The sequence below is a fragment of the Tympanuchus pallidicinctus genome, unplaced genomic scaffold, assembly GCF_026119805.1.
Source record: "Tympanuchus pallidicinctus isolate F22 unplaced genomic scaffold, pur_lepc_1.0 scaffold1, whole genome shotgun sequence".
Taxonomy (NCBI): Eukaryota; Metazoa; Chordata; class Aves; order Galliformes; family Phasianidae; genus Tympanuchus; species Tympanuchus pallidicinctus.
In genome coordinates this window covers 10,760,458-10,775,488 of record NW_026294618.1, presented here as the reverse complement: position 1 = coordinate 10,775,488, position 15,031 = coordinate 10,760,458, and the positions used below count along the sequence as shown (strand labels likewise).

The window sequence follows — 15,031 nt, the reverse complement described above, 5'->3', positions numbered from 1 at the left end:
TGCAACCTTAATAATTACTATAGATATTTATTTATTTATTCTATAACCTATGCTTTGGACAATTCCAAGTGGATAATGAAGTGTTTGCTACTTCTAACATTAGGTTTATTCACATAGCTGAGCAGGTAAGCAAAGATGTATGATTTGTACAGGCAGGAGATTTTACGAAGGCATCTTGTTCTGCCAAGAAAAACAGAAGGAGAATGGGAAAGAGTCTGAAAATTAAATATACAACCAGATAAATCTTAAGAAATAAGGAAGGAAGAAAGGAAAGGAGGGAAGGAGGGAGAAAAGAAGGAGGGAGAGAGCAGGAAGAAAGGAAAGGAGGGAGGGAGAAAGAAAAGAAGGAGGGGAGGGAGAAGGAAAAAAGGAAAGGAGGGAGGGAGAAAAGAAGGAGGGAGGGAACAGGACGAAAGGAAGGGAGAAAAGGAGGAAGGAAAGGAAAAAATACAAAGATATACTATCTAGTCATAGAGAGGAAGATGGAATTAGAGACATTTAGATGAGACAGACAGTAAAACCTGATTATAAGGCAAAGAAAGGGAACGAGGTCTACAGTTGTTGCGAATATTCCTGTGTGCTCATACACTTGTCACTCAGCTGTCTCAAATCAGTCCAACTGCCTAAAAATGTAATCAGAAAGGAAATGTATTGGTGTCCTGTATAACCAAAAGTATAGCGAGAAGTCTGTAAGAAATCGCTGAGAGACTGAAAGCCCATAAAACTCAGCACTTGAGGTGCTCATTGTGGGTTTTTTTTCCACTGGGAGCCTCTGCAGAGAGTTTGAATGTTCTTCTTTTCCCTCTGCCATCACGTGGCTGCAGCCACCAGGTTTACCTGGAGCCTTCTCAATCCCAGGGTGGACAGACCCACCTCTCCAGGCCTCTCCCTGCACACCACATGCTCCAACTCAGGGTCACTTTGCTGGACCCACTCCAGCCTGTCAGCCCGTCTGCTTCCATCGGTCTTCTGTTCAGGGGAAGCAGTCAAGCTGCTTCCTGGCTTGTTATCCTGCTCCTGTGCTGCGTGAAGCTCTCCCAGCCCCTGGAAAACTGTAAGAGTGGTGAGGCATTGGCACAGGCTGCCCAAGGAGGTGGTGTGGTTACTACCCCTGAAGGTGTTCAAGAATCATGGAGATGTGGCACTGAGGGCCATGGTTAATGGGGGGCATGGTAGGGATGGGTTGATGGTTGGACTAGATAATCTCAGAGGTCTTTTCCAACCACGATGATTCCATGACTCTTTGCTTTTGCTGTCCCTGTACCTCCTGAGGGTCTTCTCAAACAGTTTTCTCTGCCCAGATCCCTCTGAGTGGCACCTCTGCCCTCCAATACATTAATCATTCTCTCCCAGTTTGGTATCATTTGGAAACCTGACATGTGTTCAAAGTTTAGCTATTAAAAATAGCAGCAGCTTTGCTCAAATACTTTTGTGGAATCATTATAACACTGAGTTTAATTTGTCAGGCAAATTACAAAGGCATCTGGAGCAAAAAAAAAAAAAAAAGAAAAGTACTTAGTACAATTCGCATTCATCAGTGGACCAAAAGACTGATTTGCTTTTTGTGGAACTGAATGTGAGTAAAATTGAGATTTGGCAACTTGTGATTTAAAGTCCCCACCCACAGGTTAACCAAGTGTTTGAGGAAAGAAGCCTGCAACATGCACACAGCACTCTATTTCAGAACAGAGGAAATATGTAAGTACTAAATAATATTAATAATCTAACACCTGTTTGTTGCCTCTTACCTTAGACTATTGATCCATTTTATAATTATTAAACTGAGCTGCAGGCTCTGTTCATAGCATAACTTCATTTGGATGAAATATGGTTTCTATTAACAGCGAGCAGCAATTCTGCACATCAGTGCTCAGACACGAGGGAGGGAGAAATGAGCAGGTCCTGATGGGGTTCACTGGATGGAAAGGAACAGCCTGAGATGAACTCAGAGCAACTGAAAAATAGTCTCCTTTACAAACACTCAGCTTCAGCTCTGCAACTGGAATTGAAATAAGCACAACTGAGATTTTAATTCAAATTTAGAAACACAGGATCATAGAATTGCGCTGGTTGGAAAAGACCTTAAAGGTCATGAAGTCCAACTGCAATCTAATCATACTTCCCTAACTCCACTAAATCATGTCCCTGAGCACCATATCCAAATGGTTTTTAAACACATTCAGGGAAAATTTCCTGGCCATTGGAATTTCTCAGAAGAATTAGTGAGGTTTAGAATATCTGTCACACTGCAAAATGAAGCATTTGGAGCACAGGGCACAAAGTATCAGTGCAATGGCAGGAAAACGGGAGTACCAACCTTGAACTTTGGGACAATTCTGTGCTGCCCCAGACATGACAAAATGAAACATCTGGGTGTTTACAAAAAGATTACAAGAAAAACTTGGAAATAAACTATATTGTACTTTATGAAACTTGATCCTATGCTTTTGAGTAGAAAAGGAGGCACTGCTTAGGATATTAAAATGTTTACAGCAGGTATTCTTCCACCTCTCCCACGAAAAGCTTTGAAATAAATCAACTCAATTTCAGTAGTCATTTTGTTCTAAAAACATGTGAAAGTTAATACAATGAATATGCACTGAGAGATAACGGAGTTCTCCCACCTAAATGACTTGTATTATTCTGATAATATCTAAAACTTCTCATTTTCTGAGCAAAATGAGCCTCGTTAGGGCCCCCTCCCCCTCAGCTTTGCCCTTTCCTTCTGGCTGAAGTAGCCAGTAGACATTAAAGACCAACCACATAGCCTAATCTCCTTTCAACTTCTGTTAACAGAGGTATTAAAAAGACATTCCTGAAAAATCAGCTGAAAGCCACTAGGTAATAAACTCCCTACTTAAAAGGTGGATAGGTGTAAATTCCACACGTAGGCCTTTTCATCTAGGAAGCCAGTTGCTTGGAGATCAGATGTTTTAAATGAACTGCGGAGCTGATGTCACTTTTCAGTCAACAGAGACTGCCACTATTTGGAGGATCAAATAGATGTGAGGATGTAAAGCAAGTAGACGGGTCCTGCTCCTGCCAGGGCAACTGCAGAGAGGTGCCTGCCACCATCCAAAGCGCTGGTGAAATCTATGATACTTAGCATGACATCCACAATACTTGTCCTTCATCAGCAGGCTTTTGGTGTGGTATTTTGGAGTAGAGAGAGCTGAAGAGTTTAAATGTCTAAGGCAGGATTTTTAGCAGCTCTGTAACTTACCAGTTTCTGGTCCTACTACAAATGAATAGCAGTATTTTCTCTCATCCTAGCCACCAAAGGTGGTGATAACAATTAGGGATCCAATTTGCACATGGTTTTCACTGATTGTAGTAAGGAGTTGCAGTTACTTTTTAGGGGAACTCAGCATCAGCTCCAGTTCTTACTGCCTTGCTTCCCCCTAAGAGTTGTAGATAGTTGTTCATCCATATTCTTTGGAACAATGACCTCAGAAAAAAAAGATGTGGGTATTTGCTGGTACAGTGCAGCTTACTTATCTACAAATCCTACTGATTTCAGCTGAGATTGAATTCAAGATAGACTCTCTTCCAGAAGTATTAAAAAACCCTCAAATAAATTCATTAAAAAAAAAAAAAACAAAACACTTCTACTCCAAATTAAGGGAAAGCATTAAAAAAGAGAGAAGCATCACCCAGTGGCTAATGGGACTCTGGATAACAAATGGGCTAGATCCTTTTCTTCCTTTATTGCCAGCTTAGGCGTAAACAGAGGTGTCCAGTGTTACTTTTCGGAAGTGTTGAACACCTGCTGCGTCTACTGAAACCAGGGAGACCTGCAGCTGCTTGCACCACGTTTTACATCTGTGCGGCTGGGTCTGTGCAAAGCAGGATCATCAACAGCCAGCTGTACGGAGAGTGGGAGGCAAAGCAGAGAGTGCTTGGAAAACCATGTTAAGCGAGAGATGAAGTGACTTTGAAGAGCTTTGCAGATGTAGAATAAAGTTGAAAACATATCATCTCAGAGCTCTGTTTGTATAACGTACTGCTTGTCAGTGCAGTAAGACCAGACTTCTGTCCCAACAGCAGGAGGTGGACTGCTAAGTGCTACTGAAATATATTCAGCCACTTCATATGACTTTTTCCTCACTATTTCAAGTCTGTTTACTCTCCAAACCTCACAGATTGATGGAAATATGATCTGGAATTTTTACAGACTAAAAATGTGTGTCAATCCTTAAATATCTACATAATTACCTACCGTATCTGTGAGTGACATACTACCTGGACATCTTATTTTAAATGTAAACCCTGAATCAGACACACAGAAGCTAAAAAAAATTCAATTTTATGCTTTTCTTTTAGATATAAAAAGTTTTGCTCCATCCATGCTTCTCCTTCCTTCTGTTATAAATACAGAAATCTGATTAGGGAACCTTTCATTTCAAAAGAGATGAAGATGGAGATGTTAGCCTTTATATTGCTGAATAAATTACTGGAATGGAAATCAAAACTGTCAGTCAAGCAGAAAATCCCTCATCATTTTGTAAGTGTGAGTATGTCATTGGCGTTAGCCTCATTTCTTACTGCCTTGCAATCTTTTGGCATTACTGGGAGAACAAAAGGGACTTCTCCAAATCTGCTCAAGGTCGAATAAAATAAAGATTGCAATGCTTCTTTAAATTTCTTCTTCTTCTTCTTTTTTTTTTTTCCTCCATGTATTTAAACTTTAGGAAGGTGACATTTGAAACACTAGACTTTCTTAGTTCTTTAATGGATGAGCATCAAACAGTCCTAGAATATATGAGAATATACCTGGTATCCACCACATAGCCGTACCCTCCTCTGTATCACATTTTCAACCCTGCTATAGTGGAACACCATGACTTCTATCATTTCCAGTATTTTTTTTTTTCCTATTGTAACTGTCCCTAATTTTTGAGATCATTTCCCAACCGATGATTCTCACATTGCAGGTAGAGATGTGGTTGCAGACAAAAATTAATTACAGAATGACAGAATCACGGAATGAATACAAGAAAAACTAAAAACCATGATCCTCTGTTGAATTAAATAGTCTGTAGAACATACAGGAATCCTGGACCTTGCATTGCTTCTTGATTTTTTTACATTTACCATTATTATGCATTGGTTAGAGATAGCAAACAAGTCATTTGTTGAAATTTTTGCTTCCAAATTTGGCTGCCTTCAATGGCAGTAAATTTTTGATTCCAAAATCAAAATCAATGAGAAGAAAGGGTCATATATATATAAATATGCATTTATATATGCACTGTGAAGGTACTATAAATACAAATACAAATATGAGGAAAACACAAAAAGAGAATGGGAGATTTTAACTGGGACAAAAGTTACTCATTTTTATGCTAAATCAGTTTTTGAGTCTGACTTGTGACTTGGTGACCTCTGAAATGGTGCTCACTCAGCTCTCTAGTCACAAAAATACCTGCTGTAAATCTTCTCTTAATTTTAATTTATAGCAGGAATTTGTTCTTCTTTGGACTATTGCAACTCATTTTCCTTAAAGAAAAAAGAAAAGATCAGAACAACACAGGATAACTGGAAAACCCGAAGCAATCCTGACTGAGGTAAGGTGTGCCCTGAGTTTCCCTGAGCATGAGATATATTTTATCACAGACAAATCATCTCAGACTGGTTTGAAATGCTAAAACCCTTCACATTCACTTTGTGGTTCTTTCTTACTCACCTCATGATAAAATCAGTAATTCTCCTGCAAGCAGTTTCCAAATGTTTTGATTCCAAACTCAACAAAAATCCATAAGAGACTTCACTGTATATTGGATCAGCCCCTATTTTCAGTGCACATAGGATTTTCCTCTTAGTGGTTGTAGTGAGGATTTTGTAGTCACAAAGAAATGGTATCTTCCATCTTGCTTTGACTCTGTGCCATCTAAAAGCCTTTCTCCCTTTTCTTTTCAGAGTGGATTACTAAGCACACAGAGGTCATTACACTGAAGCTCTAAACTAAATCCTACCCTACTTTTCTTGATCCTTCAGGTTAGCACTTGCTCTCTCTTTCTTTTCATTGTATATTATATCTTGCTTCTATTACAGATTAATATGAAGCCATGGCTGGCAGCTGAGCTGCTCAGTGGCTACAGAGCTCAGTAGTTTTCCCTCCTAATGATTTGCTGTGTGGTCTTGAGCAAGTTCCCCCTTGACTCTGCTTATCCATTTGCTTGGGGAATAAAGATCATTAATCATCACTGTAAACTCTTCAGAGGCCTACAGATGAAAAGTGCTCATTATTAATGCTATTCATTTTTAGGATATATATTTTCATTTGAAATACCTAACATCTATCTTCACTGTTGTATTCAGTAAGGGATGGAAAAGTTTTTTTTAGCAGAAAAACAGATTCATAGAGGTAGAAATTCTTATATAAATATCTTCTAGTCTTCTCTTACACATTTCTAACCTCTATACAGCTTTGAATTAAATTCCTATCTAAGACAACTGCTCAGGCCCAAAGTTTGTGTTGATTTAATTTCCTGTATGTTTATTTTTTTTAATTACATCTTCCCAAATCTTTTGTTAAATAGGACTCTGACTTTCTTTACAACTACAAATTTCCTTTTTGCCTTCTGACTCAAGATTTGAAATGATAAACTAAGTGCAGTTCCCTGTAGGGAATATCTAGATTTTCCCCTTTCTCTTGTTGAAAAGCTAATTATTCAAAGAGAAATTACAACCCTACAAGACGAGAAATCCACAGAGCCACACACATCAAAGTCCAAGACAACCATTTTTGGGTTTCACAATTAAGATGCATTTAGTGAGAGAATCTCAGCCACAGTCAGCATGGACCAGCTGATCACTGCTGCGGTGCAGTTCCTTCCGAACAGTCACACAGAAAACAGGGCCCAATAGTTTAAATTCTGGCCCTATGTCAGTGCTCGCTATCTTTAAACTCTCTGTTAACTGCTTTGTAAAATGGTTAATTTTCTTTTTCCTCTCCCATCACTTATCCCCCCAGTGCAGCGTTAAATGTTGATGCGCAGCCTTAATTGGTTTAGTCACAAGAAGATAATCTTTTTTTCCTCCTTCCTCACTGTTGCATGTTAGCTTAAAGGCTTTTTAGCTGAAGGTTGATAATTATCACTGAGAAGAAACTAGCACATCAGGAGTTCATTTTCCATCTTAGCACTTGTGGTGCTCCTTTGAACTCCCCTGGCCAAACCCACGTTCCCACTTTGTCACTTTCCTCCCTCCATCATAAAAAGGTCTCAGCAGCAGGCAGCTCCAGCCTTTGCTGGCGGGCAGCGGGAATTGCTTCTCCCGCGCGCTCCTCCAGAATGGACAAATTGCATGAGACGTTGATAAATATGGAAGACACTTTGGGTTCGGAGCACTCTGTCTGCTTATCCTCCTGGGACTGGAAGAACTCCACTGGGGCTTTCGAGCTGCACTCCGTCTCCTCTCCACACAGCTTGTCCCCAACGCCATCCTTTGAGTCTTACTCCTCGTCCCCGTGCCCGGCAGCAGCTGAGACCCCATACAGCGGTGGCGGCCTGGTGGGCTACGGCCTGGTGGACTTCCCCCCAGCCTACCTGCCCAGCCCCGGTCAGGCCCGGCTGCCCAAGGGCACCAAGGTGCGGATGTCAGCTCAGCGCCGGAGGAAAGCCAGCGAGAGGGAGAAGCTGCGGATGAGGACCCTGGCCGATGCGCTGCACACACTGCGCAACTACCTGCCGCCCGCCTACAGCCAGCGGGGACAGCCCCTCACCAAAATACAGACCCTCAAGTACACCATCAAGTACATCAGCGAACTGACGGAGCTCCTCAACAGCGTCAAGCGGGTGTAGGGCCCGGTTGGAACACCTGCCCTGGCACCCCCAGGCTCTGCTGTGGAAGAGCCCTTCGAAAAAGACAACGAAACCAGCTCGATTTCTCCTTTCTTGGAGCATGGCTGCATGGGGTGACAGAGGAACGTAAGGGAGGGAGAGCGAGGGTCTCTGCGTATGTAGGACGCGATGCTGGAAGGTGATGTGGGGCTGCCTAAAGCCTGAGCTGCAAGTTGCTGCGATGGAAGTCTTGCTTTTCGTTTTTCTTATGCTCCTGTTTTGTCATTTTTTGTTTGTTTATTTTAATGATAAGCTCCTGACAAATTTTAAAGCTGATCTGATATGAATCAAAAAGCCATGTGAACCTTCTAGGATTTACATATCTGTGTTCTGACTGGTTTTCTGTTTAATGCAGACAACAGTAAATCCATAGGTTTTAAAGTGAATTTGTAAAAAGTAACAACAACCACATAGGATTTATAAGTGTATTGATTTGTAGGCACTTTAATATCAGGATGAGGGGGAACATGTTTAGCTAGTTCAAATATTACTTAATTGTCTACATTTCCTCTGTACTTAAAAATCAAGAAAGGAACTAATAGCAGGAACTTCTTTGCTCATAACAAATAAATATCAATGTTATAGTCTGTACTTTGTGTTACATACCTGGTAGATAAGTAAAGTCTAAAACTGATGATTAAACACTGGAAATGAAATATAAACCAACTGATCTTGTATAGATAAATTGCTGCTAAAGTCTATCTTCTGTTTTAATATATATAGAAACAAATCGTATTTCTGTTTTTAATCCAAAAAAACTTTGCTTCAGAGTCTGATAAAGTGTGGAATACATTTTTATACCAAACTACTGGAGTAAGGTTAGGCTGAGATCTGTTCCTGCTCTTCCTTCTCTCTGGTGTGAAATAAATTGATTCACATATCAGAAAGATGCAAAATTTTATCCTCAAGATGTACTGAAACCTAAGAGGATGCTAGTAACTGTAACGTCCTTACTAAAAGCTGTCACATCAGCTTTTTCTTACAACTAGTAACAGTCCTATAAAACACACACATGAAACCTTCCAAAAGCCAAAGAAATGAGAACATAGTACAAATCTTTAATTTCTTTTACCTTACGTGTGACCAAGATCACATAGGTCTAACCAAACTGGAGGAAAAAAAAGAAAACAAAAGCTCCATAAATCTCATTGCAGATTGATTTCAAATACTTGGCTACACCGAGCCCAGCAACGCACAGAGAGGAGCAAAATCTGACACAGAGTTGCTGTATTGCGAGGCTGAACAGCATGGAATTCATTAAGGCAGATTAACCTTTTCTTTGTGGGGAAATGTAAGACACCAGGAGAGCAGCAGGCAGAGAAAACAGGCTTGTCTCACTGGGATGAATAGATCAACATGTCTGTGTGGGGCAGGTGGCTTTGGTTGTGAATGCATCCTGCAGCAGAGCTCTGCAAATCTAAAACGTTGCTGCATTTCCCTCTTTTTTTTTTTCCTCTTTCTGGTTGTTCGTATTGAAATAGGTAAAATAGGTATATGTAATATATAATAGTAAAATAGGTTTTGTACTTTTTTCCCTAAGACCTTTTCCCTTTTGCTTCACCCTAAGTTCACTCAATACTCTTCTCAGATGGTATATGCATACTGGAGCAACCTGTGTGAAATCCATCACTGTCTTCAAAAGCAGTGAAGTTCAAATTTATGTAGGTAGAAGTGTCACTCAAATGTATTCACGATTAAGCATATATATCCTCTATGCTCCTGTTCTGTTTTAACCCACATTACATTTCTCACAAACTTTTGGGCATTAGTAAGACTGTAAGTAGTATCATTTTTTAAAGCCCTATAAAATTGTCCAAATAGAGATAATTGCCTGTGCATGTGAAATGGCAGCACTAATTTCACCATAGCATTCCTCACTATGAGCCTGTGTACTGGATCCAGATTTGAGCAGATGAAGAGCCTCACAGGCAAGATCAGTCAGATCACATCTCGAACAGGTTGCCCAGTAAGGTTATGGATGCCCCTGCCTAGAAGCATTTAAGGCCAGGCTAGACGGGGCTTTGAGCAACCTGGTCTAGAGGAGGTGTCCTTGCCGATAGCAGGGAGTTGCAACTACATGATCTTAAAGGTCCTTTCCAACCCAAACCATTCTATGATCTCTTAATGATTAAGGAGATGAAATTGTGCATTGGCCACAGGACCTCACACTGAAACAGAACTGAGAACTTGATTCTGAGTCTTTTAACAAAGATTCTCACTGTAGCCAACAGTTGTAAAGGAGTACATGCTCACTAGTGCTGGCAAAGCACCAGCAGATACGCAGAAGCTAGTTCCCTCATTGTCATTTTTGTTATAGACCATCATCTTGTACTATCATACTGTTTTGATAGATTATCTATGCTTGGTAAATCATCTAACCCTGCTCTTTAAATCTTTCACTACTGGAACTGCATGTAATTAGCATGCTTTTCAGCTAAGGAAGCCCATAGGGTTGTGCTTAAAGCAAAGGGATCAGGAATATGAGAGCATTCACTTTTATTGCTAATTTATCTATGGCCTCAACAGGTCCTCCAGCATCACTGTTTCAGTTTACTCAACTGTAAAGGAAGACATTGATAGCTAACTGTTTCAGAAGGCTGCTGCTAATAAAGCTAAGTAACACTGCGTGCAAAAAGATTGCCGTAGTAGGAGGTAGCCTGTAGACATGCATCAGGGCTGATTTTCCCAGCTGCCCCAAGGAAAGTAGCAGCCAAAAGCCCTGAAGTAATGGGCCATAGCTTGCTAATTTCTTCTCTCCCTGGAAGTCCAATGTAGAGCAACTCTAAATAACCTCAGAAGCAAGGCTTTGAGTTTCAGACCGCTTCACTGTTCCTGTGCTAGTCAACCAGACCATGCCTTTACTCAATCTGTAGTCTTAAAAGTCCAGCAACTGCTAAAATGTTTTTAAATACTTTGAGCTTTAGCATAGAATGAGTAACTATCCCTGAATGTGATTAAAAACCATTTGAATGTGATGCTCAGGGACATGATTTAGTGGAGGGTTGTTAGAGTTCAGGTAGTATGATTAGGTTGCAGTAGGACTTCATGACCTTTAAGGTCTTTTCCAACCTGAGCAATTTTATGATTCTATGATAAGACGGCTGTATCTAAGAAAGCCTTAGGAAACAGGCCTTGGTCTGTCCTAAATTGCACCCTGCATCACAATAGGACCAAGGTCCCCATCAGAGATAAGGTTGATTTACTAGCATACTCTTAAAGTGTTTGATTTTTTGGTACTATCAGATATTCCCATTTCAGAGAATCTCTCCTTTCACCCACATGTGATGTGGAAAAAGTGATCAAGACACAGGAACAAGAAGTACAGGTGGATTCTGTTCCCCTTTGCTGAGGTATAGTTCACATTATACTTCCCTTCTATTGTGGTTTTGTGAGGTCCCATCTGCAGTGCCACATTCAGCTCTGAGGCACCCAGTACAGGAAAGATGTGGAGCTGTTGGAGCAGGCGTGGGGAAGGGCCAGGAGGATGAGCAGAGGGCTGGAGCACCTCTCTTACAAAGAAAGGCTGAGAGCATGGGCTTGTTCAGCATAGAGGAGGGAAGGCTTCAGGGAAACCTCATTACAGCCTTCCAATACCTAAAAAGTGGTCCTACAGGAAAATTGAGGAGGAAGTCCTTACCCAGACAGAAATAACTGCTTTAAACTAAACAAAGATAGAATTAGATTAAATATTTGGTAGAAATTCTACACTCTGAGGGTGGTGAGGGACTGGAACATGTTGCCCAGATAAGGTGTAGATGACTCATCTGTGGAAGCGTGCAAAGCTAGGTTGGATGGAGCTCTGGGCAAGGGGGTTGGAACTAGATGATCTTTAAGGTCACTACCACTCTAAGCCATTCCATGATTCTGTGGCCTGGACTTTCTAGGATATGCCAACTTTGCTTTCAAGGACATTGAACATTTCTCTCCTTTTGTAGTTCTTTCCTTGGTGTACAAATTTCACTGTAAGAGAAGAGATTGTTGCATTCATGATGATACAAGTACTGCTGTTAATTAATAGAAATCAGTATTTATTTTTAAGTAAAGCAAAACACAGTTGAGATTGTTTTCCATTTCTTTACCCCTAAGGATGTAGGATATTTATTTGGTGTGAAAGAGAGCAAGAATTAAGTCCCCTATGTGAGAATACAAGATTTAACAACTTCCAGGACTGTATGTAAAATTCATGAGGCAGTACTGAAGTCCAATAGCAAAACTGATAGCCTACAGCACAGAGGCAAAAAAAAAAAAAAAAAAAAAAAAAAAGTTCTACAGTCTGAAGAAATTGTAAAAGACACAGAACTAAAGAAAATCTTTCACATACAAACATTTTAACATACATTAAGACTTCAGATGGAAGTAAAACTACAGTTGGAGTAGCACAGCTATCACTGGAAGTCTGTGGCTGAGGAATTATATTACATTTTGCCTAAGGGACAGAGTTGTCCATCATGCTGAAGAAAAAGAGATACAGGAGAATAAAAGAGGATCCGGCCAATGAACTGAACTCTTCCAGTCCTAAAATCCCTCCCAAGTCACGTTTTTGCCTTTTCCGGGACAGCATCATTGAAATTCCTTCATTAACACAGGTACTGAAGAAGGCTAGAAAGAAGAGTTAAAAAGAGAAAAACAACACACAAAGCCTCCACCACAAAGACATCGTTCTATTGCATTAATGATTTTCTAATGCAAGAAACTAGTAGACTGAGTCAGAACTTGATTCATTCACCATCAGGACAAGGGCTAATACCAAAGATGACAAATGAAGAATATTCTAAAATGTTTCAGTTAATTCATTTTTGTTTAATTTATTTCTGTAGATGTTACAATTTTGGAAGAAGCCTTGAGATAAAGAAACTCGACAGCTGTTTGGAATACTTGTTCCTGAAGTGTTAGTTTACAAATGAAGCCACCACACCATCTTGCTGTCAGATGCTGCATACCACAAGTGGTTATTTCGCCTTTTAAGTGCTCTCAGACCTTCAGAGAAAGGCAAGAGACATGAGGAAGGCCAGACATTACCCTCTGTTTTCCTGAGCTGCAATTTGTGCTCAGAGTTACAGGTACACGCTGAAGATGACAGGGAAGGCAAGTTCCCTCTTGGTAAGAAGACCAGGCTCCCTCAGAGAGAGAGAGTATTCCTCAGTGACTGAAACTTTGCTTGGAAGAAGATCTCCAGGAAAGCTCTGGCTCTGTGAGCAGCAAAACAGGGGAGCTTGTGGCTGCCTGCCCCCACACAGCACTTTGAAATTCTAAACTGAGGAGCACCACATAGGTGCCAAGAACTTTTATAGTTACACATTTGGGCTACACATAGGTGCGTTTGATGGGAAGAAAACCTCTTGTTAAGGCACTTCAGTCTGTTCCTAAAGAGAACTGCCAGCATAGCAGAAATTTTTATACAAAAGATTCATCCAAATGCATCTGTACATATTTATATATAAAGAAACGTGCACCTCAATTTCTGAGGATAAGGTATCTGACTTCCATTTGCCCCTAACTTAATGGTTATACAGCCACAAATGTTTTTTGTTTTCTCCTCATTTAACAGATAGAAAAACATGACTGCATGGAGAAAGTTCAGCAGTGAGCAAGACCCATTTTCCTCCTTCCATCTGGAAGGTCTCTTTGGTCTTTACACAGCACGAACCTAGACTTACTCTTATCACTATGCTAAGTACTGTAAGAAAACTAGTTCAATTTAATTATGCTTTAAAGCATTTAATTTGAAGTAAGTACCTGCCTTGTTAGTGTGGCACTCAGATGTTTTTGAACTGGCATGCTCAAATAGTAGGAGAGTTTCTATGGAGATTACTAGCTGCAGACTATCGATAGGTTTGTGGTAGAAACCAGAGTTTCCCAAATCATTAACTCATTATCAGAGCATTTTTCTCCAGACAGAAGCATGGTTTTTAAGCTTCCACTTAAGCCATTAATGATTAATAACAAAGAACAAAACAAGTGTACTAAAATTAATTGAGCTGTGAACAAACATCAGTTTTCTCACCTTTCAAAATTTGATTAAGAGTAAGGTGTTGTTGCTTTAAGAAACAAAAGCAGCAGTTTCAAGAAGAGTAGTCATGCAATTGATAATAAAGTACAGTGAAAGTGAAAAAACTGTTTCTATCAAGAGCCAGATAGAGCTAGCTATAGCACTGACTTACTGTCATTTATTTCAAGTGGAAATATCTGTCTGCAGTAGGCTTCCAGTATTGTTTTATTTTCTTATAAAAACAAATTACACCAGACTTCTCTTTTCCCCTAGACTTTTATCATTCACCTGTTGAAATTGCAGGAGACATAAAGCATAAACAAATAAGATTGATCTCCTTTCAACTTGTGTTAACAAGGATATAAAAATAACATTCCAAATACCGGGGGGAAAGCATGTGGTCATAAAAAATCCACTTGAAAGGCAAAGAGGTGTTGAATCAACACTTGAAGAGGATATATATTTTTTTTAGATATATAAAACCAGGAAGGCAGTTATATAGTTTTAGTATAAACAGGCACCTCTGAGGCACAGAGAGTATTGTCATGTCTTCTTCAAATTTAATATTTTGCTGATATTGAAATAGATTGTGTCTCACACAGTGTTGAAAAATCTGACAAAGTTCATTCAAAACCTTTCCAAGGTTGAAATAGGAATCTCATGAATTTTCAGTAAAGACCACAAATCTATTAGAACTCTCATTGTGCAGGACAGTGCTAAACAGAGTTTAAGAAAGACTAAAGAGTAGAAACAAAATTTAGACTGGGCATCATCTAGCTTCTCAACATCTCTTAAGTCCCTAATAGTAGAAAAGAACAAGATATTGACTATCCTGGGGAACGAACAATCCATAAATGAAAGATTGTAAATACTGTGTTTTCTATTAAGTGATTTTCTCTTTGTGTCTTGGTTTGAAGAAAAAGATCATAAAACCCAGGAAGCCACAGCAGAGACAAAGTTAGCAATGTTAAAATAGACTGCCCTACCTTATGCTTAATACTCACATTAGTTCCTACTTATTACATGTTTCCTCCCAGCCCCTGCACTCCCAGAGATGAATGTGGTTCAGGATGCCCACGGCAGCCTACAGTGCACTGTTAAAACACCATCATAGCAGATGAAAATTGCAGCTTCATCTGGAAAAAAACTGCATACTACTCATTTCTTGGGAGAAACTTAGCATGATCTGGAGATATAC

The 15,031-nt window shown here is 39.9% G+C and overlaps 1 protein-coding gene across 1 annotated transcript; it reads left to right on the top strand.

The window, feature by feature from the left end:
- The first annotated feature begins 441 nt into the window (after positions 1–441).
- On the top strand, positions 442–8,555 carry MSGN1 (mesogenin 1). The gene is made up of 2 exons (XM_052666395.1): positions 442–5,567; positions 5,920–8,555. Exon 2 carries the CDS (start codon positions 7,296–7,298, stop codon positions 7,803–7,805), a length of 510 nt encoding a protein of 169 aa, XP_052522355.1. The 5' UTR covers positions 442–5,567; positions 5,920–7,295; the 3' UTR covers positions 7,806–8,555.
- Positions 8,556–15,031: the final 6,476 nt, after the last annotated feature.

What these genes read in the sequence shown, in the direction of transcription:
- MSGN1 (XM_052666395.1), top strand. Translation starts at nt 7,296, where the DNA reads ATGGACAAATTGCATGAGACGTTGATAAATATGGAAGACACTTTGGGT.